Here is a 23,854-nt window from a genome sequence, read left to right on the forward strand (position 1 = left end):
AAAGAATTCTTGACTGACTGACTGATTAACTTACTTAAAAAAAAATTCTGACATGGTCTCTCTTGTTTAAGGTCCTATACATGTGGGGAGTTTTCTCAAACTCACCGGTCCTTGCTCCAGCTGCTCCTGTACTCCAGCAGTGTAGGACTGAGGTATTAGGTTCTCTTGAGCCGACATTCTTCCTTTGATACTCATCATTCATGAGCAATGCATAATGTTTTTTGTTCCAAACAACAGTTTTTTCCTTTATAGTAATCCAGTCTCCGCTAACTTCTATGTAACCCTCTTTTTAAAGTAGAGTGGCAACTATTGGGTGTCACAGAGATCAAATTAACCAATTCAACTATATCAGACGTGTTAGTGTTGCTAAACTGTAGCCCTTTTATATGTGCACGACATTAGTCTCTGTAAAATAGAAAAATACTACAAATAAAAAATGTAATTTCCTGGTTTTTGCTGTTCTGTTTTATCTTTTAGTTAGGTAACACGAGGACACTTTAAGGGCAAAACCTGTAAAGTGTTTTGGCAGAAGTAAATGTTTTCATTGTTTATTACGTGAAGCTTCCTTTTTGCATGATAACTGCAGAAAGAACGTTGGGCAAAAAAAAATAATTGATGCAATGTATTTTAAAGTTCATATTCAAATTCTGGTGAAAGGATTACATAAAGAATGAATGCTTGTGCAATAATATAGAGTACAAGTGTCCGGACAGAAAGCAAGAGAAATATTTTTCTTTAACCATATTGCTTCCTAAATCCGCTGCTAGCAGAATGTTTGTTCGGCATTAAAAATGTCACACCTTGTTCTGTAATACCATGTATTGTTCAAAACAGTATAAATGGATTTGAGTTTATTGTCAGTAACCTCCTTTTTACTTGAGTTCATTCGGACCTCATTTTGCTAGGTCACTTCATTTTGATTTTCATTTCTTGATCACTTTGCAGATTTGCTCTTTTGCTGACAGTTAATGTAAAAATAATTTTGTTTTACACTTCTAGGCTCATTCGATTATTGATATGTGGAGCTCTATTTGCTTGGCAGGCTCACCTTAACTAACTTGGAACATTTGCACTTTTGGCTTGCTTTAGCTTAGTATCAAACATGCTCGACATGTACAATTGTATGGGCTCTGTTAGCACATGTTTACTTGAGCAGGGCAATTAGTTACACATTCGAAATGACTAGTCTATTTAAGTACACCTTTGTAATCTGCCTTTTTTATCGTTTCTTTAGACAATTTATGTGCCGTGAGTATACTCCTGATTTCCTGATTTGCACTTTTTTTTTTGCACTTTTTTTCACAGTTTTAATTACAATAATGATTACTGAATAAATCGAATATTGAAAGAAAAAAAAACAAGTGAGAGGCTTTGGTAAATTATTTATTGCGTAATTTCTGAATCGACTTTGCCTCTCACTGGTCCTGCGGATGACCCTTTTTGATAGAAAAAAGCATTGACATCCTCCCTACCTTGGAGCTGCAAAGACTAGGTGTTCTCAGAGGTTTCAGTTCCCATCTCTTGACAGTAGCTCAACTCTCAAGATCAAATGCAAGTACTGGAATAGACAGAAAGACTAGTCTGTCTTAAACTGATTAGCAATTGGTATAAGAGAAACCTGAAAAAAACACAACACCCTGACAACGGTTGAGGCACAGATGTTTCTACTTTGTAGATTTGAGTTCAGCCTATGGTCACGGGGGTTTTCACCTGTGAAAATAACAAAAGAACAGCAATCTTCATTGTGCCATCTACATAGATTACCAAGCCTGCCACGTCCCGGGCCTGGTAAAACATACGTTCAAACTTTGTCAGCAGAGGTAGCAGCAGTTGACTATTGTGAAAACGCAAAGTTTTAAAATGCTGTTAGCTCCCAGGGCTACTCGCGGGCAAACTTTCCCTAAATATGAGCTCAAAGCCTCAGAGCTGCTCTTGTGCGGGCAGAAGATACAAGCACAGTGTGTGGGAAGGGACCAGCATGGAGAATCCCTTCAGCTTTTAGAACCCAATTGATGAGACTAACACAATGCTAATATCTCATAACAACAGACACTATAGACATAAAAATGTCAAAGAGATGTGCACACGCCTACACACAAGCATGAAATAATTAATTACTTTAACACGTTTTGTACACACTATTTACCAGTCATAGTAGTAAAGATAAATGTTTTTATTTTATAACAATGCTACCACAGAATAAATCAGAAAGTTTTACCACAAGACTATACTCTGAATTGCTTATCTACCAAATAAGTTTTTACTGAACACCCCATTTTTAAGTGAAGACCAGCTGAGCTACATTTCTGAAGCTACATTTCTAAGCTAAAGAGAAACTTTTACAAATCTGATGCTGGACCTAAATGAAAAAATGTGCAGGCAATTAATCATTACTAATTCATCAACAAATTAATAATTACATCATAGTTTTTCATGGTTAGGTCTGGGGTTAGTAAATGTTTTTCTCTTGGTCTACTCTGGCTTACACTATATGCTGATAGTTGGAGACCCTTGTAACAAAAATTATTTAAGAATATCTCGACCAATAACATGCCGCTTGACATACCGCCTCTCCAGTTTATAGGTGAGTTATATGAACTCTTCTCAGCCCGGCATAGAGCTGCCCCAACACTGACCAACATTCCCTTACCCAGTCGGGGCATCTTCGCTTGTAGGAGGCACGCTTAGATATTGTTGCATCATGGAAGCTTGTCATGGATTCATTTCCACATGAAGGAAATGGCACAGATCCATCACAAAACATGTACATGTAAATTTGTCGCTTGCTGAAAAATAACAGATGGCTTCCTAGGCTACAGTAAAAGGACAGAATGACATGGAGAACAAGATGGCCCTTTTAATCATGAGCATCTCCACAGCTTCAATTTACAGGCAAATTTAAACCCAATGGGAGAGATGCTGCTACTCTAATATCAATCACGCTGCCAATGGGAAAATCTTGTGCCTGTAATGCTCTTAATTCACACACATGGTTAAAACAAACATAAAGGAGTACTCAAAGAAGGGAATGGGAAACTGGATTTGGATGCAAAGTGTTTTGGAGACACGGCTAGGCACAAAGACTAAAACTCACGAGGAGCGCCCGCGTCCACCTGCTAGAACAATCGTTAAAAATGGCACACTGGGAACATCAATTAGTAATTCAAGTAGTCTACTTCTATAGAAAGTCCAAAACAACTCTTGATGATGAACAGAAGTGGAGTGCCGGAAGGGGATGTGAACGCAATAATGCTGGGCGCAAAGGCATGAAAGAGGCGAAGGAAATCGGAGTGCTCTTCATATACAACCACATTGTATTTACCTACATGATTCTCCTAGCTAATAAAACACACTTTAGTCCACAAAATACTTTAACATACTGGAAACTATGGTCACAGACCACAACAATGCAGAAAAATGTGGTCTATATTTCAAAGTAGTCCAAATCCAAATGGCGAATTTATGGTAAAAAGATTAAACTTAAAAATACATTGTGCTTTACCATTGTTCGAAGCCAATCTCAGGAACAGGATTTGCAATAAGATAATAAAATATATCAAATACAATTAATTGGATGGAATATAATACATGCACGGACTGCCTCAAGCTATTGACTGAGACCTACTATCTAACGTGATGGGTGATATAGCTGAATTAACCCCATACCGTGTTGTTACTACTCTCGGCCAAACAGAGTAAACATCATTACCTGCTTCGGATACAGGGTTTATTTCATTATTTGATTCTCTGAAACCCTGTAGTAGAACTGCAGTCTACAACATCCGCTGACCCCAGCTCACTGGCCACCAGATGCAGGAGCATGTGAATTACGCACTAAATGTGGAAGTGGTGAGGATCTGCCTGTGCACTTTCAATCATTGGGGGCGTGGGGCTGTTGAACTTTAAGTTGAGTAGCCTGAAATTGTGATTAATCGTGAGTCCTAAAGAGCATGATATTGATAAACAGAGCAAACCATGCCCCACTGAATGTACACTCTCCTGCACCTCTGGTATAGACACAAGTGATTCCTCGATGAAGTCACATGGAGGTTTTGGAATACCTGGCAGAAATACCTCTGCAGGTTTAGCAGCTTCACCTCGTGTCATCCACACAATCCTAGCCTTTAGGAGCAATCTGTTACTGACCTACGCTAAGGTAAAACTTCTATTTTCACATATTTATGACTCCATGTAAGAAACTAAAAATATTTTCACTTCTCCTGAGGAAAATGATCCTAGATTTCCACCTGTCTAAGCAGAGAAGACTTGAGCCTTGCCCCTTGAGTAGGAGAACTTTCTTTGGTCATTGCTCTCAAGTCTGTATCAACATTCACACAATGGCGTCACCCGCGCTTTATCTTTATCACGGCGACGCATTTGTTTTCAATTTCTTTACTTTTGAAGAAATCACGGCACCTACGCTTTAGCTTAAGATGTTTAAAGCTATAGCGGGGTGTGCTGCGATGGTAAGAAAAGTAAAGAACAGGAAAAAAAGGCATGCGGTTGAGTTCGGTAATAGCAACTAACAAAAGAAAGCCGCAGCCGCCATTATTCCAGCTCAGGCGTGCTGTGCTGGTTAAATAAAAAAAAAGTGTTGCCGAAGAAAGCGATTTAAGAAAATAGTGCTCCAAGGCTGTAATTAAAACATACCGGGTAACAACAAATGTAACAGGGGAAGTCCTCATGGGAGGTTACAAGAAGAGAAAAGACAGTACTAAGGAGGGACTACTAAACCTATTGACGAATGAAACGCCACCATTTACAAAGGACAGTGACAGGAGCCAATTAAAAAGATGGGTGGCAAGTGGGCAAAGCTTCGTGCTCATACCCTGAATACAGCAGGTATTGAAGAGACAGCACAAGCGCTGCCTACGCGAGACCTAAAAAAAGCAACTGTGTCATTTTGTAGGTGCGTGCATATAAAATGACCCAGCTGTCTGCAACACAGACTTTTTTTCTCCTCTTTAGTCATGCAGGCCAGCATCGGGGATGCTGTACAGCATCGCAAAAAACGCTCCTAAAAGTTTTCAAAGGTGAGAAATATTGATTTTGCCAAAGTCTGTTTTTTCAGAGAGCATCTGGTAAGCTGGAGACTACAGAAATTGGCAGTGTCTCACATTTTCTGCTGGGAAGCACAGGATGGAGATCCTGCTCACCTTAAGACAATCATTACCCCAAGGAACAATCTGAGTGTGTGAATGTCTGGCTGCAGATAACATCTGAAACTTTATCAACAGAACCTTGTTTGCAACTAGTTCCTCAAGACCGGTCAGGAGAATAGGAGTCTCAAGATTCCCACCTAAACCCCCGGAGTCAAAATGTACTGGGGAAACAAAAAGGGACAGCAAGCCAGTCTAGCTCCTCTGTCAGCAATTATCTCACAAGTGTCTCCTTCACTGGACCTCTCTCTCGTGTGTGGTAGAGTGGAATCACCCATTTCCTTATTATGGAATCAACTTTGACCACGATTCACGCCTTGACCTGCTTCAGAGGGGAATCTTAGAGAGCGCGGGTTTGTGTGCTTTCAATTTTGATTCATCCTTCGTCGCTGCAGGAGCCCTGTCTCTTCTCCAAGGCATGAAATAGCTCCTTTCCTAACACGTGACAAAACCCATTCGAGTGACAAAAAATCAAAGGTTAGACTACCTGTGAACAAGAAACTTAAAGAACTCAAAGGGCCAAGGAGAACAGTGGGGCCTGAAGTGTCAGATACATGTACGACTGTTCCAAGTCTGTCATGTCTCCTATGGCCGACGTACAAAAACAGATAAGGTTTTAGGTTACACAATACTAGTTTCTGGACCCAGCACACAAGATGGCAGAATAATAACAGCATGTGAATCTAGAAGAGATTCACGTTGCAAAACAACATGTTAACGAAAAAAAGTAAATACTGCAGTTCACTACTGTTTTATTTAGAACACGTTGAAGTGCTTCCCACTAGATGGCAGTGTTTCAACACTTTGTGAATGGAAAGGCATCAATGTAGGAACAGGCACAATTTTAACCTGTGCTGGCATCTTTTGGCCTAAGAACGAGCAAGGCGAAAACCTGAGTTTCTTAAGCAAGAGATAGAGTTTGCTGCTCAAATGCCCTGTGCACACACCGTGGACCACGCTCTGGTACCTTGAAAAATGCAGAAAGGGAAAATTATTCTAAATCCCCTGCAGTTGAAAGGCACAACAATCATAACTTCAAAGGCAAATAATTGAAAATAAACAAAATAAAATTGTCTCCCCTGATTATTAAAGCTGAACTAAGACTAACTAACGCAAGCGAAACCATTACTTGCGAACTTTGGTTTGGCAAACATTTTAACCAGCAATAATGCATTCGGGGATTTTGTTTCAAATGACATCAGAGGGGAAGGACCTTCCGTTCTGAGTAACATTATAGAGAATTTGCATAAATGAGAGTGCTTTCGGTTATGTTTCAGCTTGTTGCGGTTTACAGTAACCAGAGCTGTAGTAGTCACTGAAAACTATAAGAGTTACACTGAAAAACTTTCATGGTTGATTTGTAGAGCTTACTGAATGCTTCTATGTTTTTATAGGTCGAATATACATGCACTGCTAACTGGATGTTAAGACAGCAGTTCAGAATGTGGAGTGTGTGTCGGTGTGAATGGTATTCTACAGCTCTCAGGCAGCCAGTGCAGTAGGCCAAGGTGTGAGATCATTTTTGGCCCACCCCGCTTCTCTGACGGCAGTGTCCTGGATATTCTGTCACAATTGGGTACTGAAGCAAGGTGTAGTGGATTTCAAGTGAAAATTCTAGAAACCTTTGTAAATTTGTCAATGAAGTTGCAATCAAGGCCACAGCCTGAAATTTTTTTCTTGAGAAGTCTCAAACCCCACTTCAACCATTAACTATTCTTCAGAAAATTACTGAAACATTGACTTTTCGCAAACAGTGAAATTGCACCACTTAACTGCTCCTGTGCTCTTCTTAATAATCAAATAGAGACTCAAACAGTGTCTCACCTTCTCCAGCTTCCCTGACACCGGTATCAGCTTGGGTGGCGGTCCCCTTAAGTGACCGCTCAGTGACCGCTCTTCCCGAATGTCTTCTGTGTCGCTGCCCGGGCTGCTGGCGCACACATCTTCATTCCAGTCCCCTTTAAAATCATCATTTAAGTACGTGTAGCCCCCATTGCCCGCCACCCCAGTCGCACAGGGCTTTTTAGTTGGTAAACCATGAAGCAGAGGATCCTGGGAGCTGTAGCCATTTTTTAGAAGCCCTTCCTGCTGCTTGAAAAAGTTGGTCACGTGGGCAGACTTTCGGCACTTGCTGCTGAATTCACTCGCCTTGCACTGCTTGTCATGGTATGATCTTCCTGAGATGAGGCTGCTGACACTTCCCATAATGGTCAGGGTGGTGGGTGAACCTGTGGCCGAAAGAAGCTGCGTACCACTGGCTTCAGACTTCTGGTCGATGGTCAATGGAAATGGCTGGACAATAGCCATGGCGTCGGTGTACGCTTTTCCCCGATCTGCAAATGAGCCCTGGAATGAAAGGAAGAGGAATGGTGATACATGGTACTTACAAAACCTCACAGTTTTCTTTATGCATTTTACTAAACATATGCATCTTCATAGGTGTCAATTTGCGAAACATCCATTACAACGCAGTCATTACAACAATCTACCTTTGCAACGCAACTGTTACAACGCAACTGCCTTTACATCGCATGCCATTACAATGCATGCCACTACAACGCATGAGATTACAATGTATTCCATTACAACAAATTATAAGGTAAGTAATGATGATTTTTTTAGTAATAGAGTGGGTATGGGTTTTAGGGTACATGGGAATAGTAATTTTTACCCCTACACTATCCAACACTTTCCCTACTGTCGCACTCACTGGAGTGGGAATAGTCCTTTTTACCCCTACACTATTCAACACTTACTCTACTGTTGCCCTAAAAGTATTATGCAATGTAAAGGTATGCGTTGTAATGAAATGAGTTGTAATGGTACTTTTTAAAAATGCGTTGTAATGGCATGAGTTGTGAAACCATGCAATGTAATGGTAGTTGTGATGTAAAGACTGCATTGTAAAAGCATGCGTTGTAATTGCATGCATTGTAACGTCATATTTGTCAATTTACAGGAAACTTTAAACACAGCAGTTTGATAGGTTTGAATTTTTTACATATATAATAAAGTACCCCATACCGTACATTACAAAGATATTGTAAGTCACTTAGGAGTTCCATAACCATATAGAGGAACGAGGCTGAAGGCTGAGTTACTTTACAAGGTTATGGAACCCCGAGGTGACTTGCAATATCCTTATCATGTACACCTGGATACATTATCCCATATAACACATCGTCACACCATCATCTTTCCCACAAACCATTTAAAACCTTGGTGCATAACTCTTTTATATAAAATGGCAAGCATGTTTGCAAACATGACGAATAGAAATAAAACCTCTAGTGCAAAATTAAACACATCAAAAAACCTGTTAGATATTTGTTGCAAGCAGATATTATAAACAGTTCCATAGAAATCAGTTTATAAAATAAAACATCTGCAGTAGCTTGGAATGTGTAGAAACATTCAGAATCATTCCAGCTTTTCTCCAACTATGTAAGGCTTGCAAAAATAAACATGTTCTCCCTGCTTGTCATTGTAAACTAGAAAAATAGAGCAGAAGAAAGAAGAGCAACATTTTACACAGCTGCTTCAATTATGCTCTGTGACCTGACCCGCCTTTCACCTCGGCTGCTGGCCTTGGCAGCAGACATTGTGAAGTCAGAACTTCACCGTAATAACATATACCGAGTTTTTAAACGTTTTCTTTATAATTGGCGACTGGGTGTGTTACGAGTTGCTGATTATATAAATTTGAAAGTGCCGTTTATACAGGAATTACAGAATCCCATGTAATTAATAAATATATATGTTGTACTGTGGGTGCGCTTTATCGATGATCTGTTCATAAAATGAATGGCGAGGAATAACTCCTATCAGAATACTTCCTAACGTTGAACAACAACATATTCAACATACAGCTGACCGCCACATGGAGCAAAACTAGTATAGAATTTCTGGATGTTCGTCTATATGTCAATGATGACAAGCTGAACTCTTGTATCTACAACAAGAAGATGGCGTGTAATTCTATTTTACATGGAAACAGTGGGCACCCTAAGGCGCTAAAGCGGAGCATCTGAGCTCACAGAATCTGCTCCTCCGACGGGAAGCGGAAATGGCGAGCGGGAGATTCCTGGAACCTGGGATACCTTAAGAAAATCTTGGATAAGGTATACCAGGGAGAGCGTTCAAAGAAAAGAGAGGAGATACTTCAAGACAGGGAACGGAGTGATCAAACTAATTTCATCCAATTGGGAAAACTGATCAGAATGATTCCCATATTCATGAAGTACACTAATGAGTATCAGTACAATAAATCTATACTGGAATGAAACTGGCATATTCTCCGAAATGATTAACATATAAAAGGCAAAATTGACCAACACCCACAAATAACATATCGAAAATCCAGGTCACTAGGTGACATAATTACTACGAGTATGTGCATCAGTGAAGAAAACGGCAACTGGCTGTCAAACAAAAACCTGGGCTTCTGGAAGTGTGCAAAGTGTGCTTGCGTGGAGTCAACAAAACAAAGGGGAGTACGAGACATTTGAAAGCAGACCATGGGAGATCAATGAAACAATCACATGCAATAGAGTTCGTGGCCTGTGTATTAGAATGTGGCTGTCGAATGAAATACATAGGGAGTACCATCAATAGAGTAAGAGTCTGTATCATACAACAAATGCGAGCTATCAGTAATCGAGATAGAAATTACCCAATCGCAAAGCATGTTGGAAGGTTCACAGTGAAAATCCAAGCATCCTCCAAAACTATCAAATCAAACATATCACTGCACATCCACAGAATGGAGACTGTGAATTAGATCAGTGGAGATGTGTATCGAGGATGATCGTTTTGTTGGGCTCTGAGAAACCATGGGGTCACAATTTAGATGCAGAACTCCACCTAGATATATAACTGCGACTTATTGACTCCCTGAACACAGCAAGGGGCTGATGGTGCAGAGCAAGCCATGAATGAGCTTCACGGGGGACAAGCAATCCGTTGGTCATGTGACACTGATCAGGGATGTGCATATTAACATCAATGGTGCCCAACACTCACTCAATCAATATGTTAATGAGCGACATGGCTTGGAGGGTTCAACACTCTTATACATTGGAACTGCCACCTTGTTTACTGCAAGTTGATAAACATGTGAAATATATTTGAATATGGGGCACTGGTGGCAATGGATGAATCTCCACTACCTTGAACCGAATTTTTTAGCGCACCATGACACGTTAGAAAGCAGGTTTATAAAATAATGTCGTCCATCTACAGAGAAGGAATTGACTTTTGTTGGACTTGTACGCAGTGACTACATGCACAATATAGATCTCATGTAGAAAAACACAACAGCCCATGACATGACAGAGTTAATGTCACCCATATATACAAAGATGGTCAATGTACCCAGAACCAAGTCCATCCCACACAACCATATGTGCCACTATATAATCTAGAGGCAGGAGAATTCTGCAGCAAAAATGGTTGGAATTACACTGCACTACGACGCTTTATAATGCTATAGCTTGTGGATCAATTGTGGCCATTTAGTCTGTGTTTTGCACTATGATACTCTATATACCTCCAGAGCTACTAATTTCAACTTTGATAATAGACCAACAAACGGGAACAAAACAGATTGAACAGTGATTTCTGAGTAATGGGGGCAAGTAGATCACATACGAATACTGAAGAGAAGGGCCCACATGAATAGTCGAACATACATAGCTCTATGTGCCTTCACATAACTCACAGACACGAGAAGCTGCAGAAAATGTTGCTGGGATTACATTGAACTAGGACACTTTACAAAGGACTATGCATAAAGCACTGTAATCAATGTGACTAAAATACATCTCGCGCTCTGACACTTTACATAATTTAAATGCTGCTTCGTGTCATTATGAAAATAGATGGATTAATACGTGGTTGGGTATACATTGTACGAGGACACTTTATAATGTTTTGAAAATCGGACTATGCAGGATCCGCTGTAATCAATGTGATTAGAACTTATCTCGCACTATGGCACTTTACATAGTTTAATGGCTGCTCCTTGTTAGGAAAATAGATGAATCGGTAAGTGGACTGTAATGCTGCCATTAACATCAGCCATATTGAAATGTATTTACGTATGTACTACTGTGATCAAGAATGTATCTTGCACTATGACACTGCATACAAATTCAATGTTATGAACTGCTATATGAACACAAACTGAAATGCAGCCAATATAAAAGGTGGACGACAATTGAGGGCAACAGCTTAGGCATTAATGAACTTGGGACCTAGCCTGTGAGGGGCCATAGCGCAAAGCACTTCACGAGCAGCAATGTGAGGTAAAAATTGTTATGAGTAATGAGGGAGATATGCAATCATTGCTGGTTCCAAATAACGACAATGCAGATTCTGTATTATTGGATTGAGAGGTTGTTACTGTCGTGGTGCGGACACGTAGACAGAGATAATGTAGAGGTGACGGTCTAGTTGTTGAAACTATTTGGCAACACAATAGAAGAGGAATGGTATATAAACACGGGGGTGATGGGAAACGGGCTGGCCCAGTTAAAGGCATTTACTGAAACGTGTAGGTTCTTGGTGCTTATTATCGTGATGCAATAAAAATATGTTTCACAATCCCCCTGTGCCTGATCCATGTCTGTGATATACGACACACTTGGTGCGACTGTATTTTGATGGTGAATAGGACTTGGAATGAAAGGGAATATATACATATACATATATAAACACACACACACGCAAAACAAGATTCCTCACCAAGTACACAGTCTAGTATAAATATTATAAATAAAGAAAAGCGCCACTGGACATGAGGGAATAGTAAGTATCAAGGAGCGCTTACAGCACTCCTTGATATTACTACAGGTAGGATTTTTTATTTTACACACTATTTTTTTAAGAAAATTACTTGTACCCTCCTTTCCTATTGCAATGCATAGTAACCTTGCTCCACATGAATAACAGATACCTTTAGCAGACAATACATGCTAGGCCAGTCAACTGATGAGATCAGTTTGTGAACGGAAGGCCAAATTCTGAGAGGAACCAACTCAGCATTTGAACGTTCCGTCATGACAAAAATAAATAATGTTGCCTTCGTTGAACTGTGACAGCAGTTACTTACAGCACTAAAAACTGCCATATTCCTGGTGCAAATGCCACGGGTAAGGCAGATGTTTTTGTCTTCAAAACTTTATGTAAATGTCTCCGTCCATTATTTCATTTCTCTATCTTTGATGCATTCAACCATTAGTTGCACTTCTCTCCTTTTTAATGTGCTCTCCAATCTACAAGTGTACTTGACCCTCTGACCCCTTGTGTATCCTCTCTTTAAGTGTAGTGTTAGCCAAGACCTTTTGATTTTACTACAACTACCTAAACATTTATTTATAGAGAATGTCAGTCTGCCCTCTATATACATTCACACTTTCCTTCCATCCCCGAGAGCAGTGATACTCAAAGTGCGTCCCTCCTGACTTTTACATGCGGCCCCCAGGTTAACAACAGCACTGGGCTGCTGTTTACTTCAAAGAGCACTAACATTCAGAAAGATGTTAAATAAATGGGGAAGGTTTTATTTAAAAGCTAAGTGAAGTAAAGGAAACTAATCTAAAAGTATCCTGCAACATTTAACCACCCACAAAGCCCGACTCCCATCCTGATAGCTTCAATGCGGCCCTCAGCCTCACCACAGAACGTACTTTGCGGCCCCTCAGAAAATGTTTGTGAGTATCTATGCCCCAGAGCATACAGCATGGGGCAGCTGGTCAGCCCACTTCAGCCACTGGTTAGCTTCACGGGGAGTGGTGGCATTCTGGCCTTTCACAAGAAGCACGTTCTAACACAAAGCAGTTGCCTGCCTGGCAGAGACTACTATACTAATGTGTGCTTCTTGACACTACAAAAATATTTTTGCTTTTAATCAAAATGTATATATTGGTGGGGGTATGGCAACAATAAAATTAAAAAGTAATTATGATACAAAACAAGCATTGGCAAGCCAAAAAGCTGGCAGCCGATCCATGCTACACGATTTGACTTTGCCAATGCTTGAGTTCTGTTATATTTTCTGCTCGCTCCTCCTTTAGATCTGCCCTTTCATGTACCTCTATGTTTGTCATTTATGCACTCTGTAGCTTTTTGCATTATATAAGTATGCATAAAGTACAAGCTTCACATTACTTTTCCGTACTGTGCTTTCCCTTTCATGTCTCTCCCTCCCATCTAGATGAGACACTGAACTTAGGTGCTCTACTTAGAGTTTGGAAGTGGTCTCTCTATGCAAACTGGTTTGGTATGACCTGGTCGCACTTACATTGATAATGGTTTTTAAAGTCAAGAATTGAGGGAGAGGCAGCAGAGAAGAGGGTATAACACTTCATTGCTCAAAACATGTTTGCTTTAAATCAAAAACTTTATAAAACGAGTGACCATCACTCGCGATGAGTGACACTCGAGTTGCCTGCGGGAATTCCGTGGGCTGCACGCCCGTGTGATGATCTCTATACAAGGTGTCCCAGACACATGTGATCTTCGCATCAGGTGTGGCGTGCTGAGCCCCACTTCTCTGCATAAATGAAGAGAGGAACTTTATTCTGTACCTATGTAAATGCATTTTTATACCTACAATGCAAAGGACATTCTCATCATGCTGATCACACAAAAACGGAATCAGACTCCGGGTTGCAGCTATAAGTTTGTAAAGTAAAACACATGTGACAAACTAAAGGCGCTGCGATGCCATATTAATTGAGACTGTGTGCTGCATACGTGCTAATTAAAGACAATAATCTGGCTTTCGGATTATCAATGGCACATTGCAAGGGCGTCGCTCATAGGCGGGGGTAGCAATTGCCACCTCTGCCTTGTCCTCTGGTATCACTGATTTTCAGGTCTGAATAAGGAGCACTGGGAAGAAGTAAACAGGACTGTAGTTGGTATTCCTTCCTCTCCCCTCATTCCCTTGGGCGCAAATACGAGTCTTTTCGGGGGGAAGGGCGTGACAAGGGCTCTGCCCTCTCATGTCATTCGGTGTCAAATGGGTCACTCTCCCTACCTCTGCCATCTTGGTGAATTGACAATTCGACATCCATGGCACGCATGGATTAGTTCAAACACGTTGATACATGAGGGGTGGGTGTTATAAAACAGAAACAAGCGGGGTTTGTGGAGCTCAGACACTCGAATCTTTCGTCTGCAGGGCGCATGAAACTCTTGCCACATATAAAAGCGCCCCATGAGCGAATATTGTACCACTCGAGTAACGACGCGGAAATCTGGCCCTTACACAAGGAAGCAGCCGAGAGAGAGGGCGCATCCGTGCGGGTGGGACGGAGGGTGGCAGGAGACAGATGGCGGGGCTGCTCTGAAGGGCGAGAAATGTGCTGACAGATAAGGGAAAGGGTGGTCCCGCTGCTGGGAAGTTAAGATAACAAGCAGCCTCCTCTCTCGTGCCACCTCCCCAGCAGGCGCAGACCAGCTGTGGCCTTTGTCTGGCCGTGTTTACTTTGTGAAGTGCCTTCGAGTGCACCCCGACGCTGCTGACCTCCAACACCTACAATTGTTTTACTATGGCGCTGACAAATCCCTATGAAAGGTCTGTACCTCTTACGGAAGGTTATATATTTTTTTTTACTTTTGCATTTTTGTATTATAAATTAAATACATAGTAAAATGCATGGATGTAGCCATAGAGGGAAGGAAAATCGAAAGATGTTCAAAAGTGGAGTTAGATGGACTACAGTATTTAGATGCTGCACCGAACGTGCCAAAACTCACACGGTGCATGTGTGTGTCACGCGGGGATACCGTATAAACAGCCGATATCACATAATGAGGAACAGGTGAGCTGGACACCCTTTCACAGACTAGGTTTCCAGCTGTATGTGGTGCAGGGCTTTAAGTGGCATAAAAAACGGGGGGTAGGGGGGCGGTGGAGTCTCTCAAATGGGCATGGCCAATGTAGGGGCGTAGCATAAAAACACAACTAAAAATCTGTGCGGAACATAGTATGCTGCCCGACTTGTGCATTGCCGTTTCTGTCATTGCATCCAGATGTATGATACAACAAGTATCATACCTACAATAAAGCCAGGACTATTGGCTTGGTCAATGGTTGTTGCTTGCATTAGATAAATAAGCAGCAACTATGACTTGTATATAATATTGAAAAAGCTTCCACTTAACCACTTCCGTGCTGATGACGGAACCGCTCCGTCATCAGCTGCGGTAGCGCTGTGCTGATGACGGAGCGGTTCCGTCATGGCCGGCCCGACGGCGCTGATTTTGCGCCTGCGCGGCGCGTTCTATTGAGCGGGCGGGGCCATGACGAAACCGCTCCGTCATGAGCACAGCTCAACTGAGGCTGGTGACGGAGCGGTTCTGTCACCAGCATGGGCGCGACGCGCGCCCCCCGCCGCCCCCTTAGCGCTGCGGCGGAATAGCCGCCGCAGCGAAGGTGTTAAAGCCCTTGTGACACCACAACAATGTTGCTGCTCCTGAGTTTCAAAAAGAGAAGGGAAATCCAGAGAGAGAATGACACTCTTTAACCCTTTCTGCGCGGTGTAGAATCTGCCGCAGTGCGGACGTTTCCGTGAGTGGGTGGTGTCGCATCGGCCACCGGACGTGCGCAGCACTACGAAGGTAGTGCTCGCGGCGGCCGTTGTACGCAATAAAGGGGTTAAAGGATTTCCCTTCCCCTACAACGCTCTTCTGGCATGACGTTGTACCCCAACTTCTCTACTTCCCACTAGTGAGAAGTGAGCACGCGCACATCGATGTGCCTGCTGTTACTGCAGTCACGAAAAAAACGAACAGCCAGGGCACAAGACACAGCCCGATAAATACCCGTTTCGAGGCCCCCTTTAAACAAGCACTGGCGTTGCCAATAGGTCTCGCAGTAGGAAAGTTGGAGCTATTACAATTGCAAATAACAATGCCTTTTTTTTTGTTTTCATTTTCAAAACATAAAGGGCTTTGTCATTTACAAAACCAATAGCTCCAACTTTCCTACTGCGAGACCTATTGGCAACGCCAGTTCACGTATCTGCATGTATAGCGCTGAAGAATATTCCTGAAGTGTTTGCAGTGAACAGCGCTTCGTTTAAGACCTCTTCAGTTCAAAGTTACGTATGTGGCAGTAGGGAACAGAGGGCTACGTTCTACAAGCTCCTGTCGAAAAGCACCCACAAGACACAAACTACTTCAAGATAACAAATACAATAATTATGCGGTATTGCCATAGCTCCTATGCCCAGAGATTGCGGCTCCTAAGCACGGGACAGAAAGGGGTGATGAAAATACATGGCAAGGAGAGGGGTGAGAACACAGGGGTGGAGGGGGCCGCAAGAGCAACACAAGACACACATGCAGGGCGAGAGCAGCACAGGACACAGGGTGAGAGCAGCACAGGACACCACATGGGGTGAGGACAGAACAAGACACACATGGGGTGAGGACAGCACATGACACACACAGGGTGAGAGCAGCACAAGACACACACAGGGTGGGAGCAGCACAAGACACACACAGGGTGGGAGCAGCACAAGACACACACAGGGTGGGAGCAGCACAAGACACACACAGGGTGGGAGCAGCACAAGACAAACACAGGGTGGGAGCAGCACAAGACACACACAGGGTGGGAGCAGCACAAGACACACACAGGGTGAGCGCAGCACAAGACACACACAGGGTGAGCGCAGCACAAGACACACACAGGGTGAGCGCAGCACAAGACACACACAGGGTGAGAGCAGCACAAGATACAGTGGGCAAGGGCAGCCGAAGACAAAGAGGGTAAGGGCAGCAGAAGACACACAGGGCAAGGGCAGCAGAAGACACACAGGGCAAGGGCAGCAGAAAGCACACAGGGCAAGGGCAGCAGAAGACACACAGGGAAGCAGTAGACACACGGGGAAAGGGTAGCAGAAGACACGAAGGGCAAGGGCAGCAGAAGACACACAGGGTTAGTGCAGTAGAAGACACAGAAGGGAACGTTTGCCACACAGTAGTTAATATTGGAGACAAGGAGGTAGCCCATTCAGGTGGAAACCCAATCTTAATAAATAATCAATGAGGAAACTGATCAACATACCCAGAATCACAGTGTGACCAAGCCGGTGGTATAATATAAAGCAAGCTTTGGGAGTAATTGGTCGTCACGTTTGTGAATAAACAGGAACTTAAATGTCAGTTTACTGCCTACATGATTAACCAGTATCTTAAAACAGACTATTTAAAGTCTGCCAACGAGATGGCATTTTAGACACGTGCAAGTTAGGGGGAGCACTGGGAGAGCCGCATATCTGCTGCTTTGGCCGATGGAGGTTCGTTGTCCGGATAGAGGTGACTGATTAGCCCGGGGGGCGGAGGCGGAAGACCGCCCGGGGGAAGCAGGGGCTGTAAGTTGGAGAGCTGGGGTGGAGGTAGTGAAGGGTCCGGTTGCAGGGCAGATGGGGGGGGGGGGGGAGGAGGGGGCAGGCCGTAGCCATAGGGGACCCTTGCGGGCAAGGGGAGGGGAGGACCTGGACGTGGTTGGGAAGCAGCGGTGCACGGGAGCAACAGGGGGGAGTACTGGGGGGCTTGCAGGAAGGGACGTATGCATGAGTTGGATAGTCTTCATGCCTTTCATCGTTCTGAGGCCGGTTGGGTTGGTTACAGTTTCTGCGGTCGTTCGGGAAACATGGCGAGGGGGGTCAGGCACTGTCTGGGAGGGGTGAAGGGGTGTATTGCAATGGAGGATGCGGGGAGGGCCGAGGGTGATGGGTGCAGGTGGTGCCGGATTGACCCGGAGTCAGCGTTAATTCGGAGCAGGCAGCAAGTTTTCTAAATAATTGAGATTGCAAAGTCATGGCAGCAAGCTGAGATGCGGAAAGACGCGATTAAAAAAAAAAAACAAGAGAAAAGCAAACTCTATTTGAGGCACTTCATCGGCAATTACTGTTCAAAACAAATTGCGACGAGAGGAAGGCAAACACTGGAGTCGTGCAAATGAGAACAAACTGCAACGGGCAAAGGCAGAAATGTTTAAAATAAACAAGACGGAGGGAAGGCAGAGAAAGGGAGGGGGGAGGAGAAATGCGACACGGCGGGCAGAGGAGGGGGCCGAGTTAGAGAGAGGCAGAGACAAGTTAGACTGAACTGTCTGTTCAGAGAGTGGGTTGGTGGGTAGGTAAACAAGACGGAGGGAAGGCAGAGAAGGGGAGGGGGGAGGAGAAATGCGACACGGTGTGAAGCAGCAGGGGCCTTTGAAGTGAAGCTAAGCTTCACTTCAAAAGTGTGGGAGGAGTGCTGCTACGGCCTGGGGGAAGCTGGCTGGGGAGGGGGAGGAGAAATGCAAGTTTATGGCCCAAAAGTGCGTGCCTGTGGCCACGTGAACTTCATGAAAACCGCAGGAAAAAGCTAGTGGTTTCATGAGGATTTCGAGCACTTGAATTCGCGGTCCCTCAATGCCTTTGCGCGCATTGTAGGTCACGAGACCTAAAAACTGCCTGTGCTCAGCACTGGTGTGACCCAGGCCACTTAAAGCCCCGATGTGGTGGCTCTGAATCATGAAAACCATTACAGATTTTGCAGCCTCCTGGGGCACACAGGAGTGCGGGTTCAGAAGCCCTGTTTGTGTTGAGAAGTGGCTCCCCCTCTCCAGGCCCCATCCATCCAGCTGTGCTGCTTAGCCCTGCCCCATCTTGAAGCTCCGCCCCATTAGTGTCCCACTAAGCCACACCAGGCTGTGACGCCTGAATGACAGCACACCCATCTCCAGGTCCCTCACTCCCTAAGGTCCCACGTCCTCTCACACAGCAAATAAAATGTTACAAAATTGGCGTGTCTGCTGCACCTCTAAAACCAGAGAAATATCATGGAGGTCAGTACTTCCATGTTAACAAGTTTCTGCAAGAGTGATTTGGTTTGTAGCATGTCACCGAGGTGTACTCTACTTACAAACCAGCATTTGCAAAGCGAATAGATCTGGCCTCTGAAGACTTATTGGCTTAGCCATTTTTTTTCGCCGAAGCAGTTAAGCATCGACAAAAAAAAAAGTTATGGCTGATGGCAAACAGAATTAGAACAAAATTGTGTGATGGTGCATATATATGCATTGGTCATTACGCAGGCACATATGTGAGTCATGGTCTGCTGTTCATTTTGGATCTCACTTTTATTCACTGCTCAAATATGGTGGATGCCCATCTTCTAATGGAAAGTAAAAACATAGAAATTGCACGGAAGCGCAGTAAATAAATACATAAAAGTGAGCTGAGCAAATATTTTGTTCATAGGGGCAGACCAGACCAGCAGCGTATTGCAGCCGTCAGTCCTTCCATTAAAAAAAATAGATGGGGAGGCAAGCAGTGGAGGGGCTGTCTAAGTGAATGGGGGAATCAGGAGCGCACAATAAAGCACCGTGGGGAAAATTAATAAGCAAAGGAAAAACAAATTAAAGAAAAAACAAAACTCAAATGGGACAGTCCAGGAAGGGGGAGAAACAATGAGAGCAGTGGAGTGTGAGGGGAACAGGGGGCAGGTGAAGCAACAGATGAGATGGGAGGGGGGACATAGAAGCAATACAGTGTGTGGGTGGGTTGATTTTTTGTGGTGAAGCAGCACAGCACACAAGCTAGATGGAAAGAAAACACATGCACTTGCACTAAGTGCTGAAAGAAAATCAGTTTTCTGAATGTGAACAGTGGACGGATACAAGTGTGGCGGTGGGGGGACAATTACAAGAAGGTAAAGAAAAGCCATCAAATAAGAATCTAACAACTTAGAATGACAAGAAAAACCCAAGCAATGGTAAGTATCTGGATGGCTCTAAGCCCATTGTAAGTTTCAACTATGATACACAAGAGGTCTTCCAGTAAATTCATAGACATGGGCTTACTCCTTGCCAAGAGAGAATTGACTAAAGGTTGGAAGTCGAGGGTGGGACCGACACACAGGAGGTGGCTACACGAATTCATAAAATGGGCCACTGCGGAGAGCACAATCCGTTATCAATTGGCCCGCCGTAACTCAGATGATAAAGCACGGGAGGCGGCAATGGCATGGGAAATACTGGTACAGGCTCTCAAAGATTACACATCGGAGGAGGAGGAGGGAGAGGAGGGGGTTGCCGATCGGCCCCAGCTATGATAGACGCTCCCTCGACACTTCCAGGGATACCACACACGCAGCTTGACACGAATGATCCGGATTCCTAGTCCAGGAGTGCTTACAGTTGCACCACACACAGGCGCTGACACTACAGGGGGTGGGGGGGGGATTGGGAGCTATAGGTTGACACTGGAGACATTCCCGTTCTATATCTCACTATACTAGTACATCGGGACTACTTCACCCACGTCGGGCGAAAAACAAAAGCAGGCGCCATAGCACACTAGCCGTTGATGGGTATGTTGGCAGTATTTTCCGTGTTACCCTATTTCGAGCATTAGCGCCGCCCTGCCTCCGGGATGAGGGCTGAATGGCTGTGTTTCCCACATTTTACCTACTGCTCAGAAATCATTACTGCTGTGCCCTCTAATGGTGAAGTTGATACCTTTTTGTATGTGTATTGATCTGCAATAAAAATTGTTTGACAAAAAAAAAAAAAATGATACACAAGAGGTCTTTTGACAACAGACAGCTGAAAACCATCTCCAGGCCAGACCTAAAAATCTTCCATGCTTGAGTCTGGGTGGGAGGCTGTTGGTTCACACTCTGCCCTTGACTTGCTGCTATATGAACCATAGCCTTTGAGAAATGCCTTTCTGGAACAGAGTGGCACTGCAGATAGCACCAGCCCTCCCCTCACATTCCACACAGTTCAAAGCACGCACAGACAGGTCTACATTACTTAAATTAAAGGGGATAATTGACCAGCTCTGGTTACGCTAAGGCCCACACATGGCCTCCTGCCCAGAACCTTTCTCCGGCTTGGTTCTCAACCAGCAGCAGAACGTGGGAAAACACCGGCCCTGCTCACGAGACTGGCAAAGGGCTGAGCATCAGTCATAAAACAGCAGCACCACATCTTCCTCAGACTATCACATTTTCTTTGCTCAACGTCCTTGTTATTCATGCTTTTAACTCAAGATTGGCCTCGTTGTAAGCTTTACAATTTGGTTGGTGATTCTCTTATTTCTCCATGCGGTTAAAAGCTTACATTCTGGGAGAGGTAAAGCATTTAACTTGTCTAGAATGCCACAAACAGATGGTTATCGTCACATGTCATTCAGTTGGTGAGGTGCCCATTCCTGCATTACTAGCCACACGGCTAAACTTGGATAAAGGTATAGCTAATGCAGGCTGAACATCAACATCAGCAAATATACAGAAATGCCAATAATGACAAATGAAATGTATAGAGACAATGGGAACAAACATCCCAAATGAGCCTATGTGCAGGCAAAGATAGCTGCATGGTTCTCCATGGACTGAGCAGCAGTCCGAGAGTGATATGCTCAAATACCACAGGAGACTCAGAAGGGCCCACTGAAAAAGACAGAACAAGAGAGTGATTTGAGGGCAGGGAGGGTTGGCTGACCCCAGCAGTGGTAGGTGTTTGCACTACTAAGTCAAGTAACTTCGAACATGTCCATTTGCAATGATCAGCCTACTCTATACAGGAAGCGTGTGAATCTGGATCAGGTGGGAAGGATCTTTAACTCTGGGAACTGGGTGTTGTCATGTCCCCGCAGGATTATGCATTTTGATCTTAAAGTGAGCAGACCTGCTTGAGGTGATCCGGGTTTATCTTTGACAATAAAGCTGGTAGCTGCAATTAATGCATTGTTCATGTCAATCACCAGGAGAGGGAAATGGAGACGAAGTTGGTGTGGGAAGAGGGGTAACACCTTAAATGATGGCGTCAAAATGAGAAGGCAGTAGAGTGCCATCTGAACCCAGTACTGTGGTTGGATTACAGGAAGGAAATTTTGGCCAGACTATGCTCGCCCACCTAAGAATGTACCCTGGCTGTAGAGTAGAACTCAGGAATTCTAGTATATGCACAGACCACTATAGGATTATGCTCCAGTTACCTGTCAGTGCATTAACTTTAGTAACAGCACTCTGGCTTTCCATGCCAATAAAGTATAGTGTATTTTGGGTTGGGCCATTTCTTCAGCAGATAATGTAGAGTGTGTGTGTGTGTGTGGGAGGGTGGGGGGACTTTTCAGTATCCTGACTGGAGCACATTCCTTCAAGCTCAGGGCTGCCTTCTTCTGACTTTAGTGCACGTCCATCCCTTCAGTGATGGATTCAACTGGCAGGCACCAGAGACGAAGACTGGTTAAAATGTTGCTGTGGATGTGCGTGCACTGTCTGAAGCAGACTGCGGAACCCTGGGTGATTAGCAATATAACTGGGGGGTGAGATACTGAAATTAGAAACTTTGGATCTTTCAGATTGCTCTCACTGACTATGAACAAAACCTGAATAACCTAGGGGCCCGAATACAGAGGTTTGTGGGTTGTAAACAGTTTCTGGTAACCTTGCAGCACGGTCAACACAGCCCCAATTTATTTTATAGATTTGTGCCACACATTTAATAATGAGGTTTGACTATAAAACCATCTTCCACTTCGTTTAGATTTTAGCCACATTCTGGTTTCCCAGCTAAACCCACACTTAGCTACTCTTTTAAACACTTAAGGCAGCATTCAAACTAAAAAGACACATTTCTTTGTAGTCTGTGTACTTATGCAAATTATTCAATCAGTATAGGTTTCTGTGCTCACATAGTTCTCTCGCCTCCCAGGCTCCTGCACCCACACTAATTTGTAGCTGGTCAGTACCGGTCAGATCCTGAAAGATGGGATTCGCACGACGCACAGTAGTATTAGGCACGAACTCTGCCTGAAACATTGCTTAGAAATGGCCTGGGAAACTTCACCTCAATTGTTTTATTTTTGGGATGGAATTCACTTTATGAATGTGGTCTGTGAAGGCTCTTTCTGGAGTGAATTACCAGCTAGAGTAAAGATGCACAGCAGGGCTTTCTTGCACTCAGTCTTCTCCGCGAAAGGGACTACTTCACAAGGCCTTCCACCAATAAGCTACAACTGGACTTTATTTTCGCAGTTTTTTTCCAAGTTTGACGATGCTCGAGCCTGCCTTCTCTCTGGGCGGTGGGAGGCCTACATTGAACCACTGGTCCTGTGCTTGATGCCTTGGACATATTTCGCCATGCCCTTGGCTAGGGGCACCGAAATGAGCTCATTTGTTGTCCTGGTGGGCGTTGCTAGGTGCGGAAACGTTCAGTTGTGCGCTGGCCGCGTGCGGGGAGGGGGCATGGGGGTGCCTTTGTCAGTGGAATCCATGAATTCCTGCAGCCTGGCTGTGTGGGGTCTCTCTCGCGCAGAAGAGTAATGGCGGCCTCCCTCCTCTGCTCGAGAGTGGGCCCGGCTCCCGTCTCTCGCACTGCAGGGCCGACTGCTGTTTGTTTACTGCTCGGCAGAAGGCGAAAGTTAACGTGTGCTAAATATAGGAACCCTCTCGGGCCCGAGGGCTTGCTGTCTGCTTTGCTTTCTTGGCAAAGTGCGCTGAAATGGAGCAACACCCTGCATGACGTGTCTGGCCCTGGGACGGCTCGTGCGAACCCTCTGCCGCCTAAATAGATTTTATATTATTTTTACTTTCATGACTTGATCGATCTTCCAGTAAAATTATTGACTGATTAAGATGGTGTCTCTGGACGCAGTGGGTGCCAGGAAACCACAGGAAAA

At 44.1% G+C, this 23,854-nt stretch overlaps 1 protein-coding gene across 3 annotated transcripts in view; it reads right to left on the reverse strand.

Moving 5' to 3' along the window:
* LZTS2 (leucine zipper tumor suppressor 2) overlaps positions 1 to 23,854 on the reverse strand; it is an 821,117-nt gene that overhangs the window by 77,574 nt on the left and 719,689 nt on the right. For all 3 annotated transcript variants that reach the window (XM_078643642.1, XM_078643643.1, XM_078643644.1), the window contains one exon: positions 6,984 to 7,505. In XM_078643642.1, coding sequence (XP_078499768.1) covers positions 6,984 to 7,466 — 483 coding nt within the window. In that variant the 5' untranslated portion in view covers positions 7,467 to 7,505. The remainder of the gene's footprint in view (positions 1 to 6,983; positions 7,506 to 23,854) is intronic.

Source organism: Lissotriton helveticus, chromosome 5_1, assembly GCF_964261635.1.
Source record: "Lissotriton helveticus chromosome 5_1, aLisHel1.1, whole genome shotgun sequence".
In the NCBI taxonomy this organism is placed as follows: domain Eukaryota; kingdom Metazoa; phylum Chordata; class Amphibia; order Caudata; family Salamandridae; genus Lissotriton; species Lissotriton helveticus.